General features: G+C 47.0%; 1 protein-coding gene across 7 annotated transcripts in view; it reads right to left on the reverse strand.

Annotated features, from left to right (window-relative positions):
* The window catches only part of KIF16B (kinesin family member 16B), a 279,933-nt gene that overhangs the window by 66,581 nt on the left and 186,611 nt on the right, over positions 1-26,741 (reverse strand). For 3 of the 7 annotated variants that reach the window (XM_070471918.1, XM_070471915.1, XM_070471917.1), the window contains 4 exons: positions 23,510-23,662; positions 21,377-21,473; positions 20,627-20,677; positions 7,634-7,756 (listed from right to left, as the gene is read on the reverse strand). In XM_070471918.1, the coding sequence (XP_070328019.1) occupies positions 7,634-7,756; positions 20,627-20,677; positions 21,377-21,473; positions 23,510-23,662 (424 nt within the window). Of the gene's footprint in view, positions 1-7,633; positions 7,757-17,057; positions 19,314-20,626; positions 20,678-21,376; positions 21,474-23,509; positions 23,663-26,741 lie in introns of those variants that run through there. The other 4 variants (XM_070471914.1, XM_070471912.1, XM_070471913.1 and 1 more) reach the window with 3 other exon arrangements.

Consider the following 26,741-nt stretch of genomic DNA (forward strand, 5'->3'; position numbering starts at 1 on the left):
CACATTTTCTGGGCATTTCTCCTGGCAGATCTATCCACTATCAAATTCTCCAAGTCTGTCAAAACTTTAACAGCCCCAATTCAGAGTGCATGTGACCTGGCCTAGAATTCATGATAAAAGTTAAAGTACACACAGAAATAATGGCAACACTTGAAAACAAATGAGGATGTGGAAATGGTCACTATGTGAGGGCAACACTAAGATGTGGCCTCAACTTCCAAAAAGTGCAGGAAGTAATGACGTTGAGAAGTCATTACTTATGATGAGTAAGCAAAGGAAACTGAATGGCTGACTTTGATTCCATGGGCATTCGGTACCTCGACCTACTTAGTCATAACTAAGTTCCTAGCTGGTGCTAGTGGTAAAGAACCCGCCTGCCAAAGAGGAGACTTGAGTGACTCAGGTTTGATCCCTGGGCAGGGAAGATCTCCTGGAGAAGGGAATGACAACCCATTCCAGTATTCCTGCCTGGAAAACCCCATGGACAGAGGAGCCTGGCAGGCTACAGTCCATGGGGTCACAAAGGGCGGGACATGATTGAAGTGACGCAGCACTCTACATAGCAGCCGTGTGGCCTTGGGCAAGTCACTTAAGAGTTTCCTAGCTCATCAAATATAAACAGCACCCCCTTTCCGGTACATTTTCCACAGCTGGGGATGTGTCTTCAAAGTGCCTGGGACAAAGCAGGTGCCTGATAGATGTTAGTGTCCAAACTTGAAACAAGACTGCAGACTCAGTTGCCTGCAGGGATCAACAGGAAGGAAACTCCAAGAGGCCCTGTGAGTGTATAAACAGGGAGCAAAGTGGGGGCCCACACACCACCTGTGCACATTCAGTTCCAGGGGATGGACGGAGCCCGACAGGGGCCGAGCACAGCCAGGAGATGAGAGTGAGAAGCTTGTGAGATGCAGGCAAGTCGCACAGAATGTGTCAGAACAGCTGAGTAAGCAAGCAGCATGTGAGAGATAACACAATTCTTAAGACGTGCTAAATGTAGGCCCATCACCTATGAGACAGGCCGAAGATGGAAGAAATCAACGTGATGGAACAGTAAGAATGGCAGAGATAGAAAGTGCTGAGCTGTGATCACGTCCACTTTGGGCTGGCTTGTGTGGGCCATGTGACAGTCATCCGCAGGGGGCCCTTTCCCAGCCAGGCCCTGGGGAAGGGCTGGAGCCCCAGGGCTGCACAGGCTGATGAGGGTCCATGGAGCGGACACCTGCGCTAAACACCAGAACGAACGGGAAAAGAAAGTGGGAGTGTGGCTGTGACACCTGCTTCGGCCCGCAGTAGAGCAGGTAAGGGGTTGGGTGGGGTGGGGTGTGGGGCCCTGGAGTCGACGATGCATTCTCCAAGGGAAACAGGAACACAGTCTCTCGTAAGGGTTATTGCCAGTTTTCCAGGAATAAAAACCCTCTGGAAACAAAGTTTTTTTTTTTTTTAAATACCAGTGTTAGGTCATTTCTTTATATTATCATGTTAACATGTAAGTTAAAAGGTAGGGAATTTAAAACTACGGTGGAAACCGTGGCTTGTTTCTGTAACGTATGACCACCTCTCTCAGCCATAACCACAGATTCTGCGTCATGCTGAAATGCAACTGAAAAATTAAATTCTACCCAGTCTGGTCCTAGCTAACTGAGGATGGCGAGTATAATTCAGGGTAACTGATTTCACGTGTCAATCACTGAAAAGCAGTGGAAGCAGGAGTTTTAAGTTGACCTGCTGTGGTCCAGGTAGTGGAGGAAATTGTGACGGCTGCAGCTTCGTGCCATCACAGACTGTACAGGTATTAGGTTGGTGCAAAAGTAATTGCAGTTTTGCACTGTTGAACTCTGCTGTTTGATACTGGAATACATTCTTAAATAAATGTGGTAATGCTATACATCATTTTAATGTGCATTTCTCACTTTATGTTTTTTGCTAATGACTTATTACTTGTCGTGTATTTTATATTTATTTTAGACTACGGAAATGATGCTAGACAAAAAGCAAATATGAGCAATTTTCTTATTTGAGTTCAATATGGGTCGTAAAGCCCCAGAGACAACTCGCAACATCAACAACACATCTGGCCCAGGAACTGCTAACGAACATACAGTGTGGTGGTGGTTAAAGAAGTTTTACAAAGGACATGAGAGCCTTGACGATGAGGAGCGCAGCGGCCAGCCATCAGAAGTTGACACGACCAGTTGAGAGCCATCACTGAAGCTGATCCTCGTACAACTACAGGAGAAGTTGCTGAGGAAATCAACATTGACCATTCTATGGTCAGGCAGCATTTGAAGCAAACTGCAAAGGTAAAAAAGCTCGGCAAGCGGAGGCTTCGTCAGCTGACAAAAATCAATAAAAGTGGATTTTATACAACAACCAGTGACAACCAGCTCAGTGGCTGGGCCAAGAAGCAGCTCCAAAGCAGTTCCCTAAGCCAAACTTGCACCCAAAAAAGGTCATGGTCACTGTCTGGTGGTCTGCTGCTGGTCTGATCCACTAGAGCCTTCTGAATCCCAGCAATACCATTACCTCTGAGAAGTATGCTCAGCAAATCAATGAGACGCACCAAAAACCACCAACACCTGCAGCCAGTACTGGTCAACAGAAAGGGCCCAATTCTTCTCCACCAGAACACCCTGACCGCATGTCACACAGCCAATGCTTCAAAAGTTGAACGAATTGGGCTACGAAGTTTTGCCTCATTCACCACATTTACCTGACCTCTCGCCAATCAACTGCCACTTCTTTAAGCATCTCAACAACTTTTTGTAGGGAAAGCACTTCCACAACCAGCCGGAGGCAGAAAATGCTTTCCAAGAGTTCATCGAATCCCGAGGCACGGATTTTTATGCTACAGGAATAAACAAACTTATTTCTCATTGGCCAAAATGTGCTGCCTAATCATTCCTATTTTTATTAGTGAAGATGTGCTTGAGTCTCATTGAAATAAAAGTTCACAGTCCGAAACCGAAATTACATTTGCACCAACCTACTATGTTCAGCTGATCAGCCCGCCACATTCAATGGAATGCAGCACATCATGTGCTCTTTGCCAAGAGAAGCCAGGCTGCACGCCCGCAGCCTGTCTGCCGCTGACATCAGCTGGCGGGACGTACACCTCTCCACATACATGCATACACAGCTCCAGAAGGATGTGCTGCTGGGAGACACTGGCAGGTATGACTTCACCCAAGGACGTCTTCACCCAGGGTTTTCCAGGCATGAGTCCTCCAGGGTCAATGAAATAAGGGGGTGGGATGGGGTGGGGGGTCTGTGACATGGAGATGACAGCTTTCTGCACTGTCAGATGAGAACGTCAGAACAGACCCTGACCCAGCAACTGTGATGCAGCCACACAGCAGGATGCAGTTATGCAAGAACAAGAAACAAACCCCTGCTACACTTCACTGTACGGATGCATCTCTAAAAGGCATGTGAGAGGAAGCAGCCAGATGCAAGAGAGTCAATGTCTCCTGGTCCCATCCCCTCCACACACAACAGACCTGAGGAAGCTATAATTACAGAGAGCAGATCAGGGTTTTCCTGGAGCATTAGAAAATTTCTAGAGTGAATGAAAACTTCTAAATCTTGATTGGGCTGCTTGATTTGGGTGTACACACATATCACAGCTCATCAAACTATACTTAAAATGGTGTAGTTCACTGGGTGTAAATAATGCCTAAATGAAGTTGATTTTAAAAATTAAATTTGACCAAAACCCCAAAACCTTATACGTATCCATTCTCAGTTAGTTTATAAAAGAAAGTTGTTTTTAATCCCCCAAATAAAGAAGACATAAAAATCCTTTTGATTTAAAAACTCTTTTTTTTTTTCTCATTTTAAAGCTCAGTGATGGAAAGTTCCTCAGGACGCATTGTGGACCAGAAAGTGAGCATTCTGGCCCCTTCTCTGGTCCCCCGCCCTGCAGCCAACCTCAAACATTCCTTTAACAAGGATCACGACTGCTTCGTTTGGCAATGAACAGGCCATGTTGGAGAGCTGGAGTGATCGGACTGGAGGTTAAAATGAAAATGGACAGGAATATGGGAAGTAAATAACTAATCAATTCTATCTACAGCAGAGCGGGCGGGAAGGTAGGAGGTGGAGGAACGGGAAGGGTGCGGGAGAAGCTGAGACAAGCTCTCCACAGTTGTCACTTTCTGCACACGTGTCCTCCTGGGCTCTCGGGGACCTGCCACTTCAACCACTGGGGACGCGCACCTGGGGGCCCGGTACCTGAGTCAGCTCGGCCTCTTAAATGAGCCTGATATAAAATATACATTAATATTACATATTATATCACATATAAGGAGATCTAAGACTACACAGATTTTTTTCAAAAAATAGTATATTTTAACCTTCTCTTTTTAAAACCATTGGTTCACCAAGAGCATTTAGTAGCAGCCAAAATATCACCCTAAATGTGACGACTTGTAGAAAACATTGCCTGTGCATGAGATAAAGTGATGGAAGGAGATGGTGGTTGCTGTTGCTTAGTCACACAGTTGTGTCCACTCTTTGAGACCCATGGACTGCAGCATGCCAGGCTTCCCTGTCCTTCACCAACTCCTGGAGCTTGCTCAAACTCATGGCCATCGAGTGGGTGATGCCATCCAACCATCTCATCCTGTGTCATCCCCTTCTCCTCCTGCCTTCAGTCTTTCCCAGCATCAAGATCTTTGCCAATGAGTCAGCTCTTTGCATCAGGTAGCCAAAGTACTGGAGCTTCAGCATCAGTCCCTCCAAAGAATATTCAAGATTGATTTCCTTTAGCATTGACTCTCCAGGCAAGAATACTGGAGTGGGTTGCCATTTCCTCCTCCAGGGGATCTTCCTGACCCAGGGACGGAAGCTGCGTCTCTCGTGTCTCCTGCATTGGGCAGGGCAGGTTCTTTACCCCTAGTGCTACCTGGGACGCCCAGGAAACGGTTAGCGTAGATCATTTTCAAACTCAGAACACTGAGGGAGAACAACAACAACAGAACCCAAACAGTCATAAAGATGAAAGCCATTAAGGGATTTCCAAGAGTAAAATCTCACTCATTCTCAACACCTTATCCAGTACTTAGAATGTGGCCGGCCCTACTCCAAGCCTTTCACACACAAAGCTCTTACAGTCCTCAGACCAAGCCAGCCCACAGGCTCCCTCAGCCCCATGTCACAGACGAGGCGCGGCGAGCTTACCTGGAGGGGGAATGCCCAACCCCCAGCACTTCTCCAACAGCTCCGCTTCTACTGGAGCCCAGGTACTTTTGTCTGTCCCTCCACAGTCTCATCACGTGTGTGTCTAGGAACGGACCCTGATACCGCTAGGGACAGGGTGAGCCTACAGGGACGCGAGGCCCTCAGGCCACCGCCCTGAGAACGCACGAGGCAGCCCTTCCTCTGTCAAGAACGGGGACTTCTCCAGGCAAACGCTAACAGTCCAGTCCTGGTGCTAATAATGACAGCACCTGGGATGGGGACAGAAGGAAGCAGAGCAATGACATGCTTTCAGCAGGGCTTTGATCAGCTCAGAGAGCGCAGTCAGGAGTCTGAACGGCTCCAGACACTTCATGTCTTTGGTTTCTCTGATTTGCCTTTACAGTTGCATCACAATTTTGGCCAGATCTGCATATGGCCAGCCTGTAATCTGCTTACAATTTTCACTTAAATCAACTCAGTTAAAAAGAATTAAGTATTTTCTTTACTCATGTCTTAAGTTCTATGCATGAAATCAATCTAACAATTATACTTTATTAGCACGTTTATCCAATAAAATAAATCTCTGTACCAACCATGATCATTACATGTCCTCCAGGGCTGTGAGTTTTGAAGAATTCTGAGTTGGCGAAAGTCACTCTTTACCCTCTCATTTAAAAATATAGAAATAATTTATATAAATACACCTTACACGGAGAAATTCACAGCAAACTTTTTTGGCCAATCCAACATATAACACATAGGTATGAATGGAACTTTTTGTTGTTCTGTAGTCAGTAAGTTGTGTCCAACTGGTTTGTGACCCTGTGAACTGTAGCCCACTAGGCTCCTCTGTCCATAGGATTTCCCAGGCAAGAATACTGGAGCGGGTTGCCATTTCCTCCTCTAGGAGATCTTCCCAACCCAGGGATCGAACCCACATCTCCTGCATTGCAGGCAGATTCTTTACTGCAGAGCCGTCAGGGAAGCCCCAAATGGACCTGTTTACACACACAATTTCAAATGGCTGAGAAAAGAAACGGGGCAGGAATCAGGCATTAGGTCAGGAGCAGTAGAAGCTCTGGGTTAAGGACATAATGGAACATTTGCAGAATCTGGCCAAGTTCAACCACCACCACTGCCACACAACAATCATGCCTTCTCAACAGACACCTCAAATATATAAATTAATGCACAAGTTTTGTTAAAAAGGGGGTAGGGAGGGGATAATCAGTAGGTAGAAATAAGAACCTAAAAACTTTGATTAATTAGATAAGTTATTTGCATTTTTTCTCCAGTAAGACTGAAAGAACACACATGTCTAAAGGGAAGGATCCCCCAGAGCCTGAGGGCTCCCCTGAGACGCATCTGGGAGGTGGGGGGAGTGCTGGGGGAGGATGGGCTGGCTTCAGGATCCCCCCACAGCAGATCCATGCTTATCTGCTTCTGCAGTGTCCTCCTCATACGAGATTCTCCGTTCAAAGGGTTCGCTAAAGAGAAATCTGGAAACCCCTGGTGATGTCCGATTTTCTCATTTTACCAGTGAGGAAACCGAAGCTCAAGGAAGGAGAAGACTTCAGGTCACTCAGTCAGCCGCAGTAGAATCCAAGTTTAGAGAACTCAACATCCAAACTCTGGCGACCAAAACCACCTCCAGGAAGACCCTCCTGCAGACAGATACTGGTGATCCTAGTGGCCGCCATGACACCAACACCCTCGCTCATCCTCAAAAGGGAAGTGCAATTACCCACCATCCCCTGAGGAGAGGACGGCAGCCAGCAGTATCTAATGAAGCATATGAGCCAATGGAACTCAACTAGAAATAAGATGAAGTCATTATCTGGGGAAGGGTGAGGTAAGGAAACGGGCACGTCTCTTCCTGAAAAGTCCTATAAGTCAAATAACAGATTAGGAAAGCTTCATACTCACTAATAACAGAAACGACAATGAAAACAACAGTAGGAATAACAGCAACAGCCATAATGTATTCTTTATCATATACCAAAAACTGGAGTCAGCCTTTTATATGCACTTAACATCCCTGTGACATAAATATTATTGCTCTAATAGATTAAAAAAAATTGAGCCAAAGTCCATGGTAGGATGGCCTGATTTCCTGGTTTGCCTGGGTACTAAGCAGCTTCCTGAGGTGTAGAACCGTCTATGCCCAAAGCAGGAAAATCCTGGCAATCCGGGGTGGCTGGTGACCTCACCGGTGGGCCTGGGAGGTGACAGCAATGTCCACGTCGGCCTGACTCCCCATCCACCACCACCTTCCATGGGGTAACTTCCCTCCACCTGTTCCAGGCCAGACCTTCACATACTGGTTTAAAGAAGGACAAGACCAGTATTGTACAAAATCACATGTTCCTGTGTAGCGTTATCTCCTTTTACCAAAGAAGAGCACTGCAGAGGCTCACGCCTCCAGCCTCCAGGAGAGCAATGAAGGGACACTTACCTTGACCTCAAACTCGAAGTGCTCGTCCTTCCCTTGGCCGCAGAGGACATAGCGGGGGATGCTAATTTTGATGGGGTCCTTCAGGTCGTCTGGATTCGCTCCCAAAGAGCGGGAAACCATCCGCTGGCAAAGGCACATTGGATGGAAGAACAAAGAGAGACCGAGATCACTGCACTGCAAATACCCCGCCCGGGCAGGCGGAGGAGGCAGCTTCAAGCAAAGAAAAGAGCACCCAACCAGCAGAGTTTATTCAGAAAAATGATGGTTTCCTTTGAAAGAGAAATGCTAAGTCTCTCTCATGACAAAAGACCATTGCTTAAGAGATACTAGTCCACAAAGGCAGCATGAAAGCACTTCCAAATGTTGTCTGGCTTTGATGTTCCTTTCAATTTACAGGAATGAGTAGGAAAAAAAAAGAACAGATTACATATCCTGACTTAAAAAATATATATGGTATAAGCCAGAATCTTTTCAGAAAGTCTTAATCACTGAATAACTTCTTTTTTCTTCACCGACTACAAGACTGTGTGCTGTACATAAAGCTCCAAAGCTGGAGATTTTATTCACATTCGCTTTAAATTCCAGGCATTTTCATAAGACAGTGCAGTATGGAAAGCTCTTTAAACCACAATTAAAACAATCCCAAGTGTTTTCTTTAGGCTCCATCTGATTAATAATCAACTGAGCTCCCAACAAATGTCTATGGTCTAGATGGTGGCAAGGATGGCTTTGGCGAAGAGGTTAAAAAAAAATCAAAAGGAATTCTCTTAAGTGTGAATGGGAGGAGATCTCTGAATAATCCTTATTGTTAACACCAATGGAGGGCTTTACAAAACACTAAAAGACACGTTTTTGAAACAGCAGTAATAAAATCATTAAAATCATAATTCCAGTTAGTACCTATTGAATATTTACTATCACCTAGAACTGTGTTGACCAGTTCAACTATGTCATTTCATTTAATCCTCATGATCCTCCCCATGAGGCAAGAACCATTATTAACCCAAATTATCAGGTAAGAGGCCCAACACCCAGAATGTGGGTAAGGTGTAAGAGTTTAGGAAAATGGGAACTGCTAAGAGCCAGGATTCAAACTCAGGTGAACTGAGAAAGCCCATGTATATCACCACTGCACTGCCAGCAGGACCTTTATGTATTAATTTACATATTTTTAACTTTTTATTAGAGTAAAGTCAATTTACAAAGCTGTGTAAGTTTCAGGTATCCAGCAAAGGGATTCAGTTACACACACACACACACACACACACACATCCACTCTTGTAATTTATTTCTTTAATTAGAGTTGATTTACAATATTGTCTTAGTTTCAGGTATACAAAGTGATCCAGTTACAAATATTTTTCAGATTCTTTTTCATTATAGGCTATTACAAGTTATTGAATATAGTTCCCTGAGTATGGAGTAAGTTCTTATTGTCTATTTTATATATAATGGTGGGAATCTGATAATCCCAAATTCCCAATTTATCCTATCTTTTCCCTTTAGGTAATGATAAGTTTGTTTTCTGTGTCTGTTTCTATTTTATATACAGATTCACTTATATAATTTTTTAGATTTCACATATAAGTGATTTCATACCATATTTGTCTTTCTCTGACTTTGTAGCTTTCAAGACATTTTAAAGTAAATCTGTCCACCTGAGATAAACTGAGCTAATAAACACCTCAGCACACAGAAAATAGATGGGAGATCCCATGATTATGAAATTTACTTATTTGACCAAAAAGACAACAGGGGCAACAAGCTCCCGCTCCCTCTGGCAGGACGGGGTCCCGGGCCCTTGGCATCCCAGCCTGCAGAGCATGAAAGGCCCAGCTTTGCTTCGGGTGTGAACGGCAGGTCTCTGGGAGACACAGAGGCGTGGGATTCGGCGAGGCCACTGGCTCAGATGGCTCCCTTCATCCAGCTGACACTGCAAACATCCTGGCACAATATGAAGGTACCAGAGCCTTTCAGAGCGTCTTAAGTTTTCACTGCACAGCTGGTTACCCAAGATAAAAACCATTCATTTTATTGCAATGGTACACCTCTCTTTAGCTATCCTTGGTGTCAAAAACCATAGTGGAAGTTCATAATGAAAAAAAAAAGTTGTTTGAAGCATAGGCTCATAAATCCTTTAAAGAAAAAAATCACTGTCTTCATATTTAACAGGTATATGAATACTGTACAGACCAGTGACCTGGGAGAAAATGGATCTCATCAGGCAACTCACCTAAATCTAGGACAGCCCTTTCCACCCCAGCATACGCACGTGTACAAGAAATGGTTCTACTAGATGGTACACAAAAGCCACTGCCCCGTTTGGGACCAGACAGTGAAGAATAACTGATCCCTTCATTGAGAAGAAACTACTTCTCTTCATTATTTTGCATGTCAAGGACTAGAAATATTGTCAGCATTCCCACTAACATCTGGGGCCATAGTTTACTTCAATCTCACTGCTTTCCCAGTAATTAAATATTAACAGGTAAAGAGAAATAAACACCTGCAGAAGTGAATAACTGAAGAATAAGTCAGGAATCCAAAGACATTTGAGCAGAAATATAGAGAAAAAGCACGAGTATGTGTTTCCATTGAATCACTGCTGCAATGGAATTTTTAGACGCTATGTTTTGAAATCAACAAGATATAAAATGTTGAATTCTCAGGATAAACTGTGCAAGGTTCCTGACATTCTCCTAAACTACGCTTCTGTTGGGCAGGAAGGAAAGTTAATGTCTGCCAAATTTATTTTTTTATTTGAAAGTAGTTACATTTTGAATGTCGTGAGTTTTATTGTAAATGTGTGCCGCATCATATCATATCCTATTTTCTGTGAGAGTTTTTAAATATCTATGGAATTACTGATTTTGGAATCAGTCACAGTTTCTCTACATGGGGCAAAGAAGAGTCTTAGACTGAGAAGGGGAAGCAAGTGGCACAACATGCTGGGAGGTAACGAAATACGAGAGGCTGTAGTGAGGAAGCTCGTCTTGCAGGAGACCTGGATAAACACATGGGATGTCTCAAGCAATTTTAAATGCACCATAGAGTGGCTCTATTTAGAAATAAAAGGTCAAGGAAAAGTACATAATTAGTAACTTAGATTACATTTCCTTACACAAGAAATATCACTTTTAAAAATAAGATACAGAACTATTTTCTTCTGGTAGCTTTTGCCAAAACAATGTCCAGTGTCAACAAATACACTATTTTTCCAGTGTCAGGGAAATACTATAGTACAGTCCTCAGCCAAAGGAAGCAGACAGATCACAGGATCTGTTTTGAATGTTCAGGTTAGAAGCTTCTCTTCCTTACTCAGGCTGTGTCTCCTTCAAAAGCAGCAAATAAAGGAAATTAACAGGAAGAAGCATTAGTGTCCACTAGAATAGCTGTCGGCACTGCAGAGGGCACGGAGTGGGCTGATCCCACAGGGAGGCATCAGCATTCTCCCCTAACTGCTCTAATTACGAACCAGATGGTTGAATTCAGTATATGCTGTAACTATGACAAGGTCAGGCCTCAGGACGGCCGGGTGATCTCTCAGCCAAATATCCACACTTTGCTTTTAAAATACAGGCAAACCTGGCTTTTATCAGATTTAACAAAACTAGTGGTTCCCCTTTCTCTGTTTCCAGCATAGCACATATTTCTAATCCTTCCTTTTTCAACCATACGTGCCATAGTGACAGTTTTAATTAGAGGTCTCTGCATCAGGCACCTACTGTGACTCCCCCCCCAAGTTTGAAAACCGGGGTCTTGGGCATAGGCGGCAAGGGTCTTCTCAGGTAAGAGCCCCATCACAAGAAACAGGGCACAAAGGCGACCTGTGTGAGCAGGTGTACCCTACGAACGTGGCAGAAAGCCAAGGCATGCTGGCACGCCTGTCCAGAAGGTGAAGCGTCCCTGAGCCAAGCAGGGACCTGGGGCTGGCCCCATGCCTGCCACTGACCGAGATGTGCTAAGGCACATGGCATACCTGCTCCCGGTACGCCCCCTACCAAGGCTGGGGCTTCACAACTGGCCGACGTGTACCAACAACCCAAACTCTGTCTTATTTCAAAGTGACTTTAGAATACTCACAGCAGGAAACAGAAATATGAGTTTTCAAATAAAGAAGTATTTCTGTCTTTTTGCTATATACCTATATATCATCAAGGATAAATTAGCCAGAAAATAACAAACTGTACTAGATATAGATTCGTGTGGAATATCTTACGGTAAATTCGAATCTGTGATTCTCAGTACAAATAGATTATTTCATCCACATCTGAGATGCCTGACATTGTCTCAAGGTTTGGAAATACTGAATATCTTATGAACGATTCAACTTGAAATAATTAAAAATGTTCCCATCTTTCTCTAGTCCAAAGATAAGTTGAATGGCCCTTGTCTCTAACAATGGATAACCCATCGTTAGATGGACAGTTTATAAAAGACTAGATAACAGGTTCAGTGTCTCACTGAGGATGTGGCAGCAACTGTCACGTGGCTCTCATCACCAAACACGAGTCTAGGAGCAGAGGACCGAGGAGGGAAAGACAGCTGGCCTTCCTCCTGGTTCTGTAGTGCCTTTAATGACCCATGCAAAGTGCCACTCATCGTCAGTCGCTGATTCTTACTGAGCCAAAAATTAGCACCTCAAACTGCGCTGAATTTTCAGGCCCAGGAGAAACTAACGTGGGGGACTGGCGGGGACTCAATCACCATGTTTCGATGTTTCTGTGGAGTATACTGTTTAACCTGTCAACGAAAGCAGCAACTTGGAGCACGCAAGGTTATCTGTACTATGTGCCGCAATGGTTATATCCCAGCTTTTCCTCTGTAAGAGCTAAAATGCAGAGAGCAAAAAGGAGATATAAAGCATACCAAGAAACAATGGAATTGCTGCGAAACTCATAAGGCAATTCTTGAAAAACAAAACCTATAAAGAGAAATAATCTTTAATGTCTGGAATTCCAACAAAAAAGTCAGAAGTCAGGAAAAAAATCAGCAGTTCTTCCAATTAATCATTCATGCCTATGAAAAAACAAATCAAGAAAAAAATGTATACAGGCACTGTCAAGAATAACCATGACCAGGAGATGACTTTGGCAAGAATATACATCCTAGAATCAGGTCTGGGTTCGAGTTCCAGTTCTCAATCGAGTGATCCTTTCAGACATGAAATAGAAATCGACAATTCCCCCATCCTAGCAGGATCACAGTGGGCTCCAAAGGAACAGTATGTAGGAAAGAACTCAGTAGGCTATAAACCACTGTATAAAGGGTGGTCGGGGCTGTTACCACAATGATCCACTGCATCTTCAGCAACAAGTGATTTTAACAAGATCACAGAAGAAAAAAAAAGTGAGCACTGATTTGTAACAATTTCTTTCCTTCTCACCAACTGGGTTATTCAGTTTCACTTCTTATAAAGGAGAGTTTTTGTTTAATTACAAGAGTGCGTCCTTAATAAGTGATTGGATGCTGGTAGTTTGGAATCTGTGTTATGTAAGAACCAGTAGGGGGCTAAAGAACATGAGCGGTAGAAGAAAAATCTTAGGAGGTGAGAGAGGGCGCTGTGTCCTTGGAAGGCTTTTGATATAATACAATTGTGGAACAGACCTGCTCCATTCTGCCACAGAGCGGCCCCTGGTGGATGGACTGCAGATGGAGGTCACAATGAAGAAGATTATGGGAAGAACGGTCTAACAGCGAGAGAAAGCGAAAGTCACTCAGTCGTGTCTGACTCTTTGTGAACCCCCGGCCTGTAGCCCGCCAGGCTCCTCCATCCATGGGACTCTCCAGACAAGAATACTGGGGTGGGTAGCCATCCCCTTCCCCAGGGGATCTTCCCAACCCAGGGACTGAAACTGGTCTCCTGCATTACAGGTGGAGTCTTTACCATCTCAGCCACCAGGGGGGCCCCTAACAATGAGAGCAGATCCCAGTGAGGAAACTGCTTCAGAGGCAGGCGATGATCAGCCCACGGAGGGGTTAAGCAAAGACTGAATTGGGAAATAAGTTCAACTGATGACAGACCCAACACTTCCATCAGGGAGAGGTCCTACACATTTTATCTGAAGTTATCTTCAAGAGAACCTTGGGAAACGCGGCTGAATGCATCCGCGTGATCCCAATTCTCTCTCTTGTCGCCAGAGGACGGAGATGAGGGAGATACTCTTGCCGTGCTGCTTGGTGAATGAGTGCACTCTTCCTTGCCCTGGGCTTCGGACTTGGATGTGTGACCTGTGCTGGCCAACACGATGTTGGCAGACACGATGCATGGTTGTCTTTTCATGCTTCTGTCATCAACTTCGTGGCCACCGCCCCTTCCACACAGACCCCAAAATGAGACAGGTGGTACAGACCAACCCTAGCTGAGTTACAGATGACCCTGGCCTACAGCAGAGATGCCTCGGTTCAACTACAAACTATTAGTGAGAAATAACAGCTGTCTTTTTTGGAAGCCACTATAATGTTGAGGGTTGCCTGATATCTGGCAATAGCTGACTGATGTAACACCCATCACAGAAGGTATGTTCAGGAAGGAAGCAGTAGTAACTAAAGCCTGAGTAGTGCAGGCTGCGTAACCCCATCAGCAAAACGACCCCACTAGAAATGAGTCTGCCCAACAAGACCACTTGCCTATCTAAGAAGCACTAATAGAAGTGCTCTAATCTAGTTATCATTCAGAACTTTAATTCATCTAGGAAAAAGAATGTAAATAAAAATTACTGTAATTACTACTGCTGGAAGGCATAAGCATTCTCTCCAAAGGATGCATGCATATTTTTTTTTTAAAGTAATGAGAATGGGTAGACAAACTGTTTTGAAGTGTTTTTCAACAGAGACTAAATAAATTCACCCTGCCATCCACAAGTCTGCACAACAGGCAGCTGTGAGCAAAATGGATTTTAATCAAATTCAGATGGAACTGCTATCCCAAAAGGACTCAAAGAGGTGCTGTCTAGACACAGTAACAAGCTCTGCGATGTTAAGTGTTTGTGCCTACATTACGACAATGCAAAGTGCCGTATAATAAAGTATGCATGGACCTATTTTTTTTTCTGATACAGAAACTCATTACCACGGAGAACATGGTACCTCAGGCTGGACGTTGAAGCTGCCACACCTGCTCCGTTGCAGCAGCGTCCCAGGCTCAGAACCCCGGGAAAGGAGCCTGTGAGCCAGAGAGAGGCCCTGGGGTCGAAGCCTTATCCATGCAGGATAAAGGAGCACACGTCCTTCCACTGGCTTCTCCCGGCCTCCTGACACCCTGAACGGTCACTTCATGATGGTAAATCAGGTCCTCAAATCAGGACCACATTTGATCTCAAGGTAAAATGTATGCTTAGGTGAAATGAAGTGACAGGTGGAATCTGAATTGCCCGGAGGCTGCTTCTGTTTTGTAGTCATAGCCTCATTTCAGGCTACGTGGCTCATAGAGCAGACTGTTGTCATAACCGATAATGTGATCTATATGCAGCACTCATGTCGCTGCACACTCCATCTATGGACAATATTAAAGAACATAATTTATAACGTGGCAGAATTCTGCTTCTGTACCTATGAGGACGAGCAAGTCTGTCTAGTAAGTATAACTCTGCTAAAACAGATTGCTTATGTACTGTGTCCTTCCAACCACACTATCCTTCTCTGGCATCTTACGTTCCACTGTCCCTGCTCTTCATGATCATTCATTCTGTTCTTACAAAGAACACACAAGAAAATACTCAATTCAAATCAGGAGAAATATTGGTAAGATATTAGAAGACTCTTCTGGTTCATTCTGGAAGCTTTTTTCTATGATAGAAGATACACCAGCCAAGCAGACAGCAAACATTGTTTTTTAGCACTTAATTAGTTGTTGTTTTTCATTCAGTTGTGTCAACAAACTAATTTTAATGATGCCTTTATCAGAGACTCAAAAGTCTTCATGTATAAGGCAAAAGGGTGTGAATGCGTGTGCATGTGAGAGAGAGTGGCTGCCTGTGTGTGTCAAGGGGAGGGGTCATGGAAGGGTTAAAAACAAGCTCCACAGGAAAAGGAAAAAACATACGAATTCTACTTCCTCCAAAAAGATAAAAGACCCCACTTGGCCACCACCAGCCAGGCTGCAGCCAGCAGTGTGGACCCTGACACAGTCTCCTGGGTCCTGCCTCTCCCGGCTCCCCGCCCCCTCCCCAGAATCTGGGGGGAGAGGAAAACCAATGCTGGAAACGCAGGGCAAGTTCAGCAGCTTGTAGTCAACTCTGGTGGGGAAGGGGGAGGAGCTGTGCTTCCTGGCCAGAGGCAGAGGGTCAGTCTCTGGAAGGATCGGCTTGGCACTGGCCCACTCAACAATGAGGAACAGAAATGAAGAACATCACTTCTACTGTATGTGATGCAAAGGTCTGACCGGAACAGAAAGTGGCCCTTGCAGCCCAGGCCAAATCAAAGGCCAAGTCACTGTGGATGTTCTGCAGAGCAGCTGCCGTGACCCCAGCTGAAGCGCAGGAGAGGAGAAGGGGTGATGGGGAGGGGGCCTCCTTCCTCCCGAGATTCTGGAAGCTAGGAGAACACTCGAACTCGAGAAACAGAAGAGAGGCAGGGCAACCTGGGGTCAGATGCTGGCAAACACAAACACAAAACGTGCAGGCCGCCTCCTCATAGGAATGCTGACCAGAGATGGGTGGACAGGAAGGGGTCCACCAGAGGAGAGGCTCTGAAGAGCCGGCTCTAAGCCGCTTACGGAGGGCAAGGACAGCTGGATGGCACCCGGAGGGGAGAGGAGCCGACCCAGGCTGACATGGCATGAGCTCCCCCCGAGAAGCAGGGCCGGCAGGGCCCTGTGGTGGGAGGCTGAGAGGGATGTGCAGGCCGAGAGGAAGGAGGGGGTGGCAGGTGAGCGCCGGATGCCTTCAGGGGGGCCTCCATCGGAGACAGCCGCAGCAGCCCAGACACTTACCCAGAGCTGAAGAGCCTTTCTAGGAGAGAAAAGCCTCAGAGAAAGGACTGGAACGCGGGGGCACATGGCCCAGGGGGAAGAACAGTCCAAACAGCTGACGAGGGAGGAACTGAACCACAGGATGGAAAGGAAGGGGCCGGAAGTCTGAGCGGAGGACAACAAAGGCGATGCCCTGCAGAAGCCCCGGCGGGGCATGGCACTGCCCCCATCCCACATGTCATGGGAGGGGGCAGGTGTTTCAAACCCTCAGGGGCCCCGGGGAAGGCTGATGGAGGCCGTCACTAACCCCGGCCAGGGGAGGACGCTGGGAAGGTAGCCTGCTCAGGCAGCGCACGTCTGCCTGCCGGCGTCCGGCAGAAACCGACAGACGCCAACGTGCGTGACCACAAGTCAACACACCCTAGCGTGCTTCCAGCGCCTCACAAACAATGAGGTGGACCCGATTCACAGGGCTGACGTTCAGGAAAGTGAGGCGTGGTGGCGACAGAGCTATTCTATCAGTGCTCAGCTACTGTTTATTTCAGAGGAGACATTTAAAATTTTTACATTTCCCATTTAGAGAGGTCTGCATTTTTCCAGTTTCAAATCAATTAGCCACACTGAGCTATTCATAGCCCTGGACGGTTTTCATCGTGTTTATTCTATGAACAGCCTAAGAAACCCTGCAAAGTCCTGCTACGAGGCTCCTCCCTAGAGCCTCGTCAAGTGTGAGGTCAGCCACAAAGCCTCGTCCCGAGAGTTGAAGGTCAGTTTCCAGACCTCAGGGACCACATCCCGGCTGCCCTGCAGATCCAAGGTGCTGGTGCACGGCTGAACCTTTCGGGCTTCCTGAGGGCGCCGGGAAGCACCGCTTCCTGAATCTGACTGGTGTCTGAGTTTTTGGAGGAAGACGAGTTCGAGGGTGGATGATGTCTTTGTCTCTGGAACGACGAGGCATCTGAATTCACTTAAGGCTCGGCATCTGACCACATCAAACCGCGTTCCTGGGGGTGGAGAGCTCAGAGCAGGGCTGCGAGGATGGAACACGCGGTCTTCCCTCACCAGGGCCACGTGAGTGTTCAGAAGGACGAACGACTGGCAGGGGCCTTGGCCAGAGTCACCCTCAACTCTGACCGTCGTGTAGAGCAAGAGCTGAGCCTCTGCCAGAGACGGGGCGCCGGCGTCCAGGTTGCCGTGAAGGAAGTAAATCAGGTCCACCAGGATATTCTGGAATCTGGATGATAACCGGACTCCATTTGCCAAAATTAAGTCAGGGATTTCTGCCTTCCAGTCAAGGGAGAGCTGGACCAGATCTTCAAAGAACAAGGGATGCTCGGCGCAGGCGGTGGCCTCGGACACAGACGCAAGGACACACAGAAGGTCCCGGCATATCTGCTGGCAGAGGTTCTTGTTGTAAGGAAACACAGTGAGCAGCAGACTCTCTGTAGAGCCCAGGAGCCGAACGCTCTGCCCACCGAAGCCAACCTCAATCTCCCGGAGCCCAGAGAGGGGCAGGGCATGAAACACGCCCACAGAGCCCGGGGAGTCCAGAACCAGGGCGTACAGGGCAGAGCTGAACAGGAGCAAGCACGCAGGCTGGGGCGCCGGCTCTGCGCAGTTGGCCACGGCCAGCCAGTACATGGCTCGGGGTACATCCGTGCTGTCCCAGAGTTCTGGTAGGGAACCGGCCACCAGCTCAAGGAAGTCTGTGAAGGGGCATTCTTGAAGTTTCAGCATTTGGTCTGGGAATCGCACAAGGGTCTGCTTAAACACAGAGCACCTTCTGGCACCTTCCAGGTCCAGGCAGGAGACAGAGCCCAGTGAGGAGCCTGAGAACTCGGTGGCTGTGGGGCCAGCAGGCCGGCCCAGGGCTCGGTAGGGCGCCAGGCTCCCCGCCCGCCCCACGGCCCCTGCCTCGTCCCTGCTGCCAGCCTGAGCTTCCGTGTGGAGAAAAAGTGCTTCTGCTGCCGCCCCACCCATCTCCAGGAGCCTGTGCAGGGGTGAGAGCTTCAGAATCGGCAGCCTCGTGAGGAAGGTCGCTGCCTGTGAGGCCAGCCGGCTGGGGTCACACAGGCTGCCCACGAGCCGGGCTTGGCCGACAGCCTCTGCACCTGCCCGCAGCAGGTGGCCGCTGGTGTCTTTGTAAAGGTCCGAGACCCACTGGTAAACGAACCCCAACCCACGGCTTCCCTCTGGCTCAACAGTCATCAGGGACTCCGGAGAGCTCACGGCTCGGGCTCCTGCCTCCTCCCAGCGGAGCTTGGAGGCCAATGCCGCTGGGGGGACACTGGCCCGGGGGACCCTATCAGAGAGAATGAAGCAGAGGAGCTGGCTCCGCCAGGTCTGCTCGCCCCTGCCGTCCACGGACACTTCCTGGGATGTATGCTGCAGCCAAGTCCAGCTGGATGTGAGCCCCGGGCTGGGTCCACCTTGAGGACTCGTCGGCTCGCTGAGGTTTTCTGACTCACCATGAGAATGTCGCGCGCCGCGGATGCTGCTTTCGCTAAGAGGAGAGGTTTCAGTGAGATCAGGGCTTTCTGGCTGAGAGTCGCCTCTGTTACAACTGCTGCTATGTGACGGCTCGTGCTCCGAGGGCCGAGACCCCCACTGGTTTGCTCCCCAGCCTGGCGCTGAGCAGCAGGCAGAGGGACCGGGGATGCTCCAGGTGATGGGCAGGTTCCCGTGGTGGTTCTGGTCCACCTCCCCCCTCTCCTCTCGGCCGGGGGCATCAGTGACGTCTCTGGGCAGCAATGGGGCAGGACAGCTCTTCTGTCAAAAACAGGTGAAAGGGGGCTGTGGCATCTTTTGCGATTCTTTTTGCATGAATGAGGATTCCTGCGGTCATTGGTTTTATCGTGTGGATTAATGCAGAGGTTCAATCGATAACCAAAGTCATTTGTGTTGATTGACTCATGATTTCAGAATAGAGGAACTGATTCACACACAGAGCATCAATTTCTGTATTTCACATCTTATAAATTGCCAAGTATTTTGATAGGAATATGTTAGATGGGATTGAGCCACAGTATCCATTTCTTGGTCTAATATTCTACTCTTAAAAAAAAAGACAAAATCCTAAGGGCTTTGATTCAATTTTCCAGGGGGCAAATTTAGTTGTGAAAATAAGTCCTTGAGTAAATGTCCAAAATGTAAGAGTAACCGGGGGCATACTTAATGTGAATGAGAAACTGGCAAGTATTCCAACCTCATGTGTTTCTCTGGCCTCTTGGTCTGTTTCATGGGAATCCTTCATGTACATCTGCCCTGGTTAGAGCACCATTACAGTATCTGCAAACCAGCACCACAAAAGGCTCATGGCCAGCCTGCTACAGGCTAGACATGTGGACACAAAGAAGTGAGAGGCAACATCCTTTTCTTCACAAGGTCATCTCCTGAGGAGTCGGACGTTCAGAGGGAGATAGCGTTATTCCCGGATGGGTAGGATGGAGGGGGAGATGGTCCGTCTCCTGTAGGACATCCACCCCTCTGTCGCTCACTCTGTTCAGTGACGTAAGATTTCTACCACCTCCTAGTCTTGCTTTTTTTTTTTGGCTTTTTAATTTAGGAGTGTATGGGAAGGACAAGTCCCTCAGTGGAAGAAATTACAAGAAAAGTTTTATAAATCGTATGCCCAAATAAACCCTGGTTTGACAAACCACTGGAGAAATAAGCTACCCAACCAAGAGTGTTTCCTCTGTGCCACTGCCAGCATGGTCCATAAACAGGCAGGGTTCCTAACACATCGGGAAGTACTCGGGTTCATTTCCAAACCCCCTATCTGATTCTGATTATATAACTCAGCCTCTTACATGCAGACCAAGAGAAAGGATACTGTTACGAATGAAAAACTGGGTAGAGGGTCTCTACCACAGCTACACACATTCAAATAAAGTCAGAGCAGTTTGCAACCGGCAGGATTCCATTTAATTTTTAAGTCATATAATAGCTTGCCTTGCCTATTAGCCATTAATCTCACTGGGACTTCGAAATTCTAATTATGCAACTAAACATTAAGAAAATTTAATCACACAAGCATGCCATAATTTAAGGCGACCCTATCAATCTGAAAAGTCATTACCTACCTCATATTTTAGCTTACGTTGAATGGTGCCATTGTGGAGTTTCTCATTATCCTGAAATGAAAATAAAAGCCCTCTATATTAAATTACAGCATGTTCACATAGAGGAAAAAAAAACTGATTTGATTAGAATATTTATGAGAACAAAATTGTAAAGAAACATACTTGTCATTCAACAATGACCTTTCTTGAGAGTTTATATTTCTAAGGTAAACGTGGCTGTATGGATCTATCTGCCTATTAATGGAACTGAACCATTTATTCCTAACCTTAAAATTTGCAACATAACATTAAACGCAAGATTTCCTTAGGATACTTCTTAATTTGTAGGATAGGATTTTTATCATTTTGATAAAAATCAACTAGTCACAAGTATGTATCCTCTCAAAGGCAAAACTGTTATTTCTACTTGGGATAATTTATCAAGTGAATTAAATACGAAATTGATTATATTTTTGGAGAGAACAGAAGTTACGTGTAGAATTTTTGTAAATTAAGGTAAATAAAACATTTTAGGAAACTTCATATTCATTTAAGAATTTCCCCCAGAAGTTCAAAATGTTCAATTAAAGTTACTCCTGAAATAAGACTATTTGTAAACAAGCTCCACCCAAGTAATATTTAATTATTCGAGAACATTTTATATCTCGATTTTCTCACTGAAAAACTGTAAATGAAAGATCACCACCCCCAGCTGCTTAATGAAAAGTCACCTTGAAAACGACCGCCCGGACCACCAGCTCCTTCGCTCACCTTCACGGTGTCCGCAGGTTCACTGCTGCCGTCACCGACCACACGCTGCAGGTCCTGCAGGCGTCTCTGCACCTCCTCCTCAATGTACGCACTGATCCTGAAAGCCAAGGGGACAGGAGTCCATGATCCCGTCTAACCACACCCTTGGCAACCAGAAGCCTTCTCCTTCTAAATGCTAAACATAGCTAACTCGGAGCCTCCAACCTTTGCCTTCTAAGAAATGTGACATCGCGTATTCACTACCTTGGGTTTTCCTCCAACAAGAGGCCTGGAAATTACCAAATCCTGGGAACAGAAGGGAGACTCAGGTATCCCGTCCAAACTCCCTGTAATGTCCCAGGCAGAACGCCTCCTGTGGGACAAGGAAGAGTCAAGAGACCCCCCCACGGACTCAGGACTGACTCTGAGACCCAGCACTGCCCTCACCGAGCCGCGGTTTCCTCACAGACACTGGTGATAACTATTTGTCACAAAACACAGTCATTTCAGAGGATTAAAAGGCAAGACAAAGAGGCGGGTGCAGTCTCCGCAGATCTCCCCACGATGGCACACTGTCTCACCTCACTCCTCCTCTCTCTCGTCGCTGCATCTGGCCGTGAGACACGATGCTTTACAGGTCTCTACCTGCCAAAAGGCCCGGCGAAGGGCCAAGACGGTGGAAGCCAGAAACAGCTGGCTTCTGAGGCAGCTGCCAGTCGAGCATCCGGCACTCCACGCAATACACAGGGGAAACTGTATAAAGGCCAGCCCTCCACCCAGAAGAACCAGGGAGAACAGAGGATTCCGGTTCCATCAAAATCTTTCCAGTGACTCAGGCCACCAAAGGCAAGGCTTTCTCAGTTCTAGGCTCCTGACTCAGGGTCTACAGATGCTGAATTACACAGATGGTTTTAAATAGGCTGTTTTGCATGTTTACATCTTGGCACACTAAAAAATTAAAAATCTGGTTTGATCTAAGTCTACACAAAATTCTAAAAACATTTCTGTACTACTGACCATGGCTAAACAACTTTCAGATATGCTGGGTAAAGAGATTAATATTATAGGTAAAATAGTCCAAAAGAATGGTGCAAGGGTAATGGAATACAGTATTTACATTTCAGTATTTCAGTAAAGAAAATCATATGCAACTGAATATGAGCCAAGGCCTCCTACAAACAAATTCTCTCCCTGAACCTTTACTTAAATTTTAAGTGCCACAGAGGACGACAACCTAGGTTTAAAAGACTTCTGAGGTTTGTGCCATTTTGAGTACATTTTGATATCTGAATAGCTATCTCCTAGTACCCAGGGCTCAGGACAGTACAGTTTGATATGTCCCCATGGCATAGATGGGGTGAAGGAAACAATCAATTTTCTTCCAGGCAATAAATGAATAGGTCGATTTAGCTGAAGGCTCCAAGCCACAGATCAACTCATGATGCCACCCAAGTCGAAGATCACTTTCCTATAGTAACATCAGATATGCATGCGTGCTCTTCATGGTCATTCTGAATATATGGTATGATCTCTGCGGTATCTATTTGTAACCAATGACTTCTGTAAACTATCGGTCAGCACAAGGTCCTTCGTGGTACAATCCAATTAACTCTACTTTGCTCCTCTCGACCTGGCCTGGCATCACTCCTTTTTGGTTCTCCTGAACCTTTTTTTTCCTTTAAATATTTATTTATTTGGTTGCACTGCGTCTTAGTTGTGGCCTGTGGGATCTTCCTGGCATTGCTCGGGATCTTTCACTGTGGCACACAGATTCCCCAGCTGCGGCATGTGAGACCTTAGTGCCCCGATCAGGGAGTGAACAGATGTCCCCTGCATTGCAAGGCAGATTCTTAACCACTGGCCCACCAGGGAAGTCCTTCCCTGAACCTTTTAACAATTCTACCTTCTTACACAAACTACTTCCATCAGCATTGTTCAGATATGACTGGCCGAGTATCCAGTCTTGAGCCCTTTTAAAGGACACCTCACCCCACCAGGGGCCAGGCAGCAGCTGATCAAGACAAATATGTCTTGGGGACAAGTACTGCTCATCATCTTGTATAGAGCCCTTCATATGCACCTGGCCAATACAGGGCACCCTGAGTCATCAAACCACGTCACAAACAGGCCTGGCATCAGTGTGCTGTTGAGTACCTCGCATCCATCAGAGGGACCGGGTGAGATTTTTCTGCACTGGATGGGAAGCTGGAAGCAGCAGGCTTTCCCTCTAAGGTCCCACGATGCCCTTTTTGAACACCATCGACCTCACAGATCTTCAGCTTCAACTGCTGGATTTCATGTTCTAACCTACGAAGATGGAAGTTATGTGAATTCACTCATTAACAGTGTCTCCTGAGCTTCTTCCCTAGAAACCACAGGAGGTCCAGACAAAAACTGCCCAAGGAACTTTATCTTCTGGTAGAAAAGGTACTGCAGCCCTATAGGATAATGTATAAGGTGGTAACAAGCCACAAGAGAATTTCAGGACAAATGCCACAGACATCCAGGAGTTAAGAGTTGTACATCATGGGCAAAGGTATTCCCACTGTGCCCAGTAAATCCTCAGAGGTGCAAGTGCAGGATTCGGAGCCCTGACCCTGGCTTCAACAAAACAGTTGGTTGTGGACTATACATCATATCCCAACAAGGATGTCTATTTGACAAAAGAGATTTTTGTTTTAAAGAATCTTTCAAAACCGCCGATCTAGGAGAACCTTCAAGGTCAAGGCAGTTCTAAATTGAGTCCACACAGGCCAGTGGGAATCTGGCATTTGGAGATGACAGTGAATGGTATTCCAGGTGCAGAAACAAAGGGACCAAGCCACAAAAACCAGGAACCTGCTCTGGTTAAGGCAGAGGGTGTGGAAAAGGGAAATAGGTGAGAGAGACCTAGGAAAACAGGCTGAGTATCTACAGAAATTAATAGAAACCATAAGCTGCGGAACCAAACATTTACTTTCAAAGGCAGACAATACAGCTAATACAAGGTCAAGTATGTATGAGGCTGGTCTCCCACTGGTGCAGGCGTGACTGAATCCAGGGCCATCAGACCAAAGAGCCAAGCTGGCCAGTCAAGTGTGTCCTGAGGAACACTAGACCCTCTAGGGGCTGCAGCCCACTCACTGCTATGAGGCCTGGATCTCAGCGTCTTCGTGTATCAAATGAGAGTAACTAGTCTCTCTAAATTCCTTTGGGTCCAAAATTCAGAGATTCTGGCTTTAGACACCGACACGCTACGACACTGCCAGCTCTCACGTCACCAGCAGCAGTCTGACTGCTCTGATCATGAAAGCCAAGATCTTGGTTCTCGGACATATGATTATGAGATCACCACAGTAGGCACTCCTGGGTTTCACAGGAGGCAATGCCCAGCTTAACTCAGCCGTTCATCTGCCTACTGATTACCAAGTGCCAGCCTGCAGAGCACAGAGCATTCTCAAAGGAAAAGCGAGTGGGCACAGGGGAGGGATGTCAGCGCCCAGCTGGGGGCAGGGATCCAGGGAACGAGGTCCACACAGCATCTCAGAGATGGTAAGGAAAGAGAGCCGATTCAAGTAGCTGGTGGCCAAGGTTTATGATTAAGATGATGCCCATGAAGTTGTTCAAAGTCATCCTTCAGGGCTGGACAGTGGGAAGGACTCCCCCAGAGCAAAGAGGCTCTGGTGGGGCTCTGAAGGCTGAGCGGGGTTTACATGGGTGGCAAGGGACAGCAGTGAGTCCCAAGGAAAGGGTCGCAGAACCCGTGAAAAACTGGCCTGCCTGGCAGCAACTCTGCGGTCAGCAGACAAGAGGACAAAGGAGCCACGAGCTGGTGTTGAGGGGCAACCCTGCCACTTTCCAAGTGCCTGACACTTGTCCCCTGTGGTTATATAACCATCGAGGAGGAAAGAAGAAGAAAACGGATTAAACCGAGCTCATAAAGCAAGCTGGCAGAGGAAGACAAACACAGTGCAGTGTTGGTCCAATCTGGCTCCATGTGAATCTAGTATTTTGCACTTTGGAAAATTCACAAGTGGTCACGTCAGGGTGCACAGCAGGCCCTGGCTCAGTAGGGAGAGCCCAGAGAAATAATAAGACACAAAACCAAGACCCCCAGAATGCTACAGGACTGTCACAACCACAGCAAAGCACGGAGAATCTGCCGGCCTCAATCAGGGCTTTGCAAAATCTACTCCCATCAAAACACACAAAGCTAAAAGCCTCCTTTGCACAGCTTCCAGAGAAATGCTGACACTGGGAAACCACTAAAGTGTATCTGCTATAATCGAGTATTAATACTAAATGGCCAGGGAGCGAGGCCGGCTGACAGAAGCCGGGGACGGCAGGCTCCAAGCCCCGCTGCATTCTCACCGTGAAGCGCAGGAGACAAACTGAGAGCATACCCTCCTCTGCTTTGCATTTCCTGGGGACTGGAGGTTTGCCCAGCAATTTCATGTATGTAACATACCATCATTTTCTTAAACCTCAGACCTATTTCTCTGAAGTCACAGCACTGTGGGTTTTGATTGCTTCATCTGTCACTGTTTTGCCTGAGGGAATCACCGGGGAGTTTGGTTAAGAGAATCACTTAAGCAGACGGTTTGAAAGGAGGCTGTCCTGACCCTGGTGATGACCGGGAGCTCCAGCAGCACCTCACGGCAGGTCTTGCCTTGTCACCAGCATGGATCCCAAGCCTCTGCCCGTGTCAAGCTGGGCTCGACAAGCCAGCAGGTGGCTTCTGCTGCAGCCCCGAGGAAGGTGTGGGAGGGGGGGAGGACTTCAAGGGAGGCAGGGAGCCTTCCAGCCCCCTGTAATGGGGCTTCAGTTAAGATCCCAGTAGACCAAAGGGTCTGGAATTACTAAAGAAAAGCTCCATGTCCTCCTAAGGGCAAGGACAAACACTGCGGCCCCAAGACGGAAGAGCCCGTCCGTGCTAAGCAGGGCAGGAAGGGGCTGGGCAGGGGACGAAGCCCCCTTGCAGAACACCACATCTGGAGACATTTGCAAACCAGGTGGCTGCCAGTCTCGCTAGAGTCTTGGCATCACACCCACAGGGTTAGCAGAAAAAGCACCCTCCAGTGTGTATATTCGTTTTGAGGCCCTACCTCCGGGAAGCATGGGGACAGGGAGGTGGAGGAAGAGAAACACTCTTCCTTTACCATGAACACAGCCCTGGCTCCTAGTTCACAACCTCGGAAGTATCAGTAAATCATCACCAAATAAGCCTGGAGAGACTTGTGTTCAGAACATCTGGAGAGCTTTATTTTTTAATTCCGAATCCTGAGGCCTCCCATCAAACACCGAGAACCCCCAGGGTGGGGGGAGGACTGCTTCTCAGCTCACTGCCAGGCGTGGAAATCGGTGTCTACACCACCTGTGAACTCAGGAGCAATCCCTCATCAGAGTA

The sequence above is a fragment of the Odocoileus virginianus genome, chromosome 9 (assembly GCF_023699985.2).
Source record: "Odocoileus virginianus isolate 20LAN1187 ecotype Illinois chromosome 9, Ovbor_1.2, whole genome shotgun sequence".
Taxonomy (NCBI): Eukaryota; Metazoa; Chordata; class Mammalia; order Artiodactyla; family Cervidae; genus Odocoileus; species Odocoileus virginianus.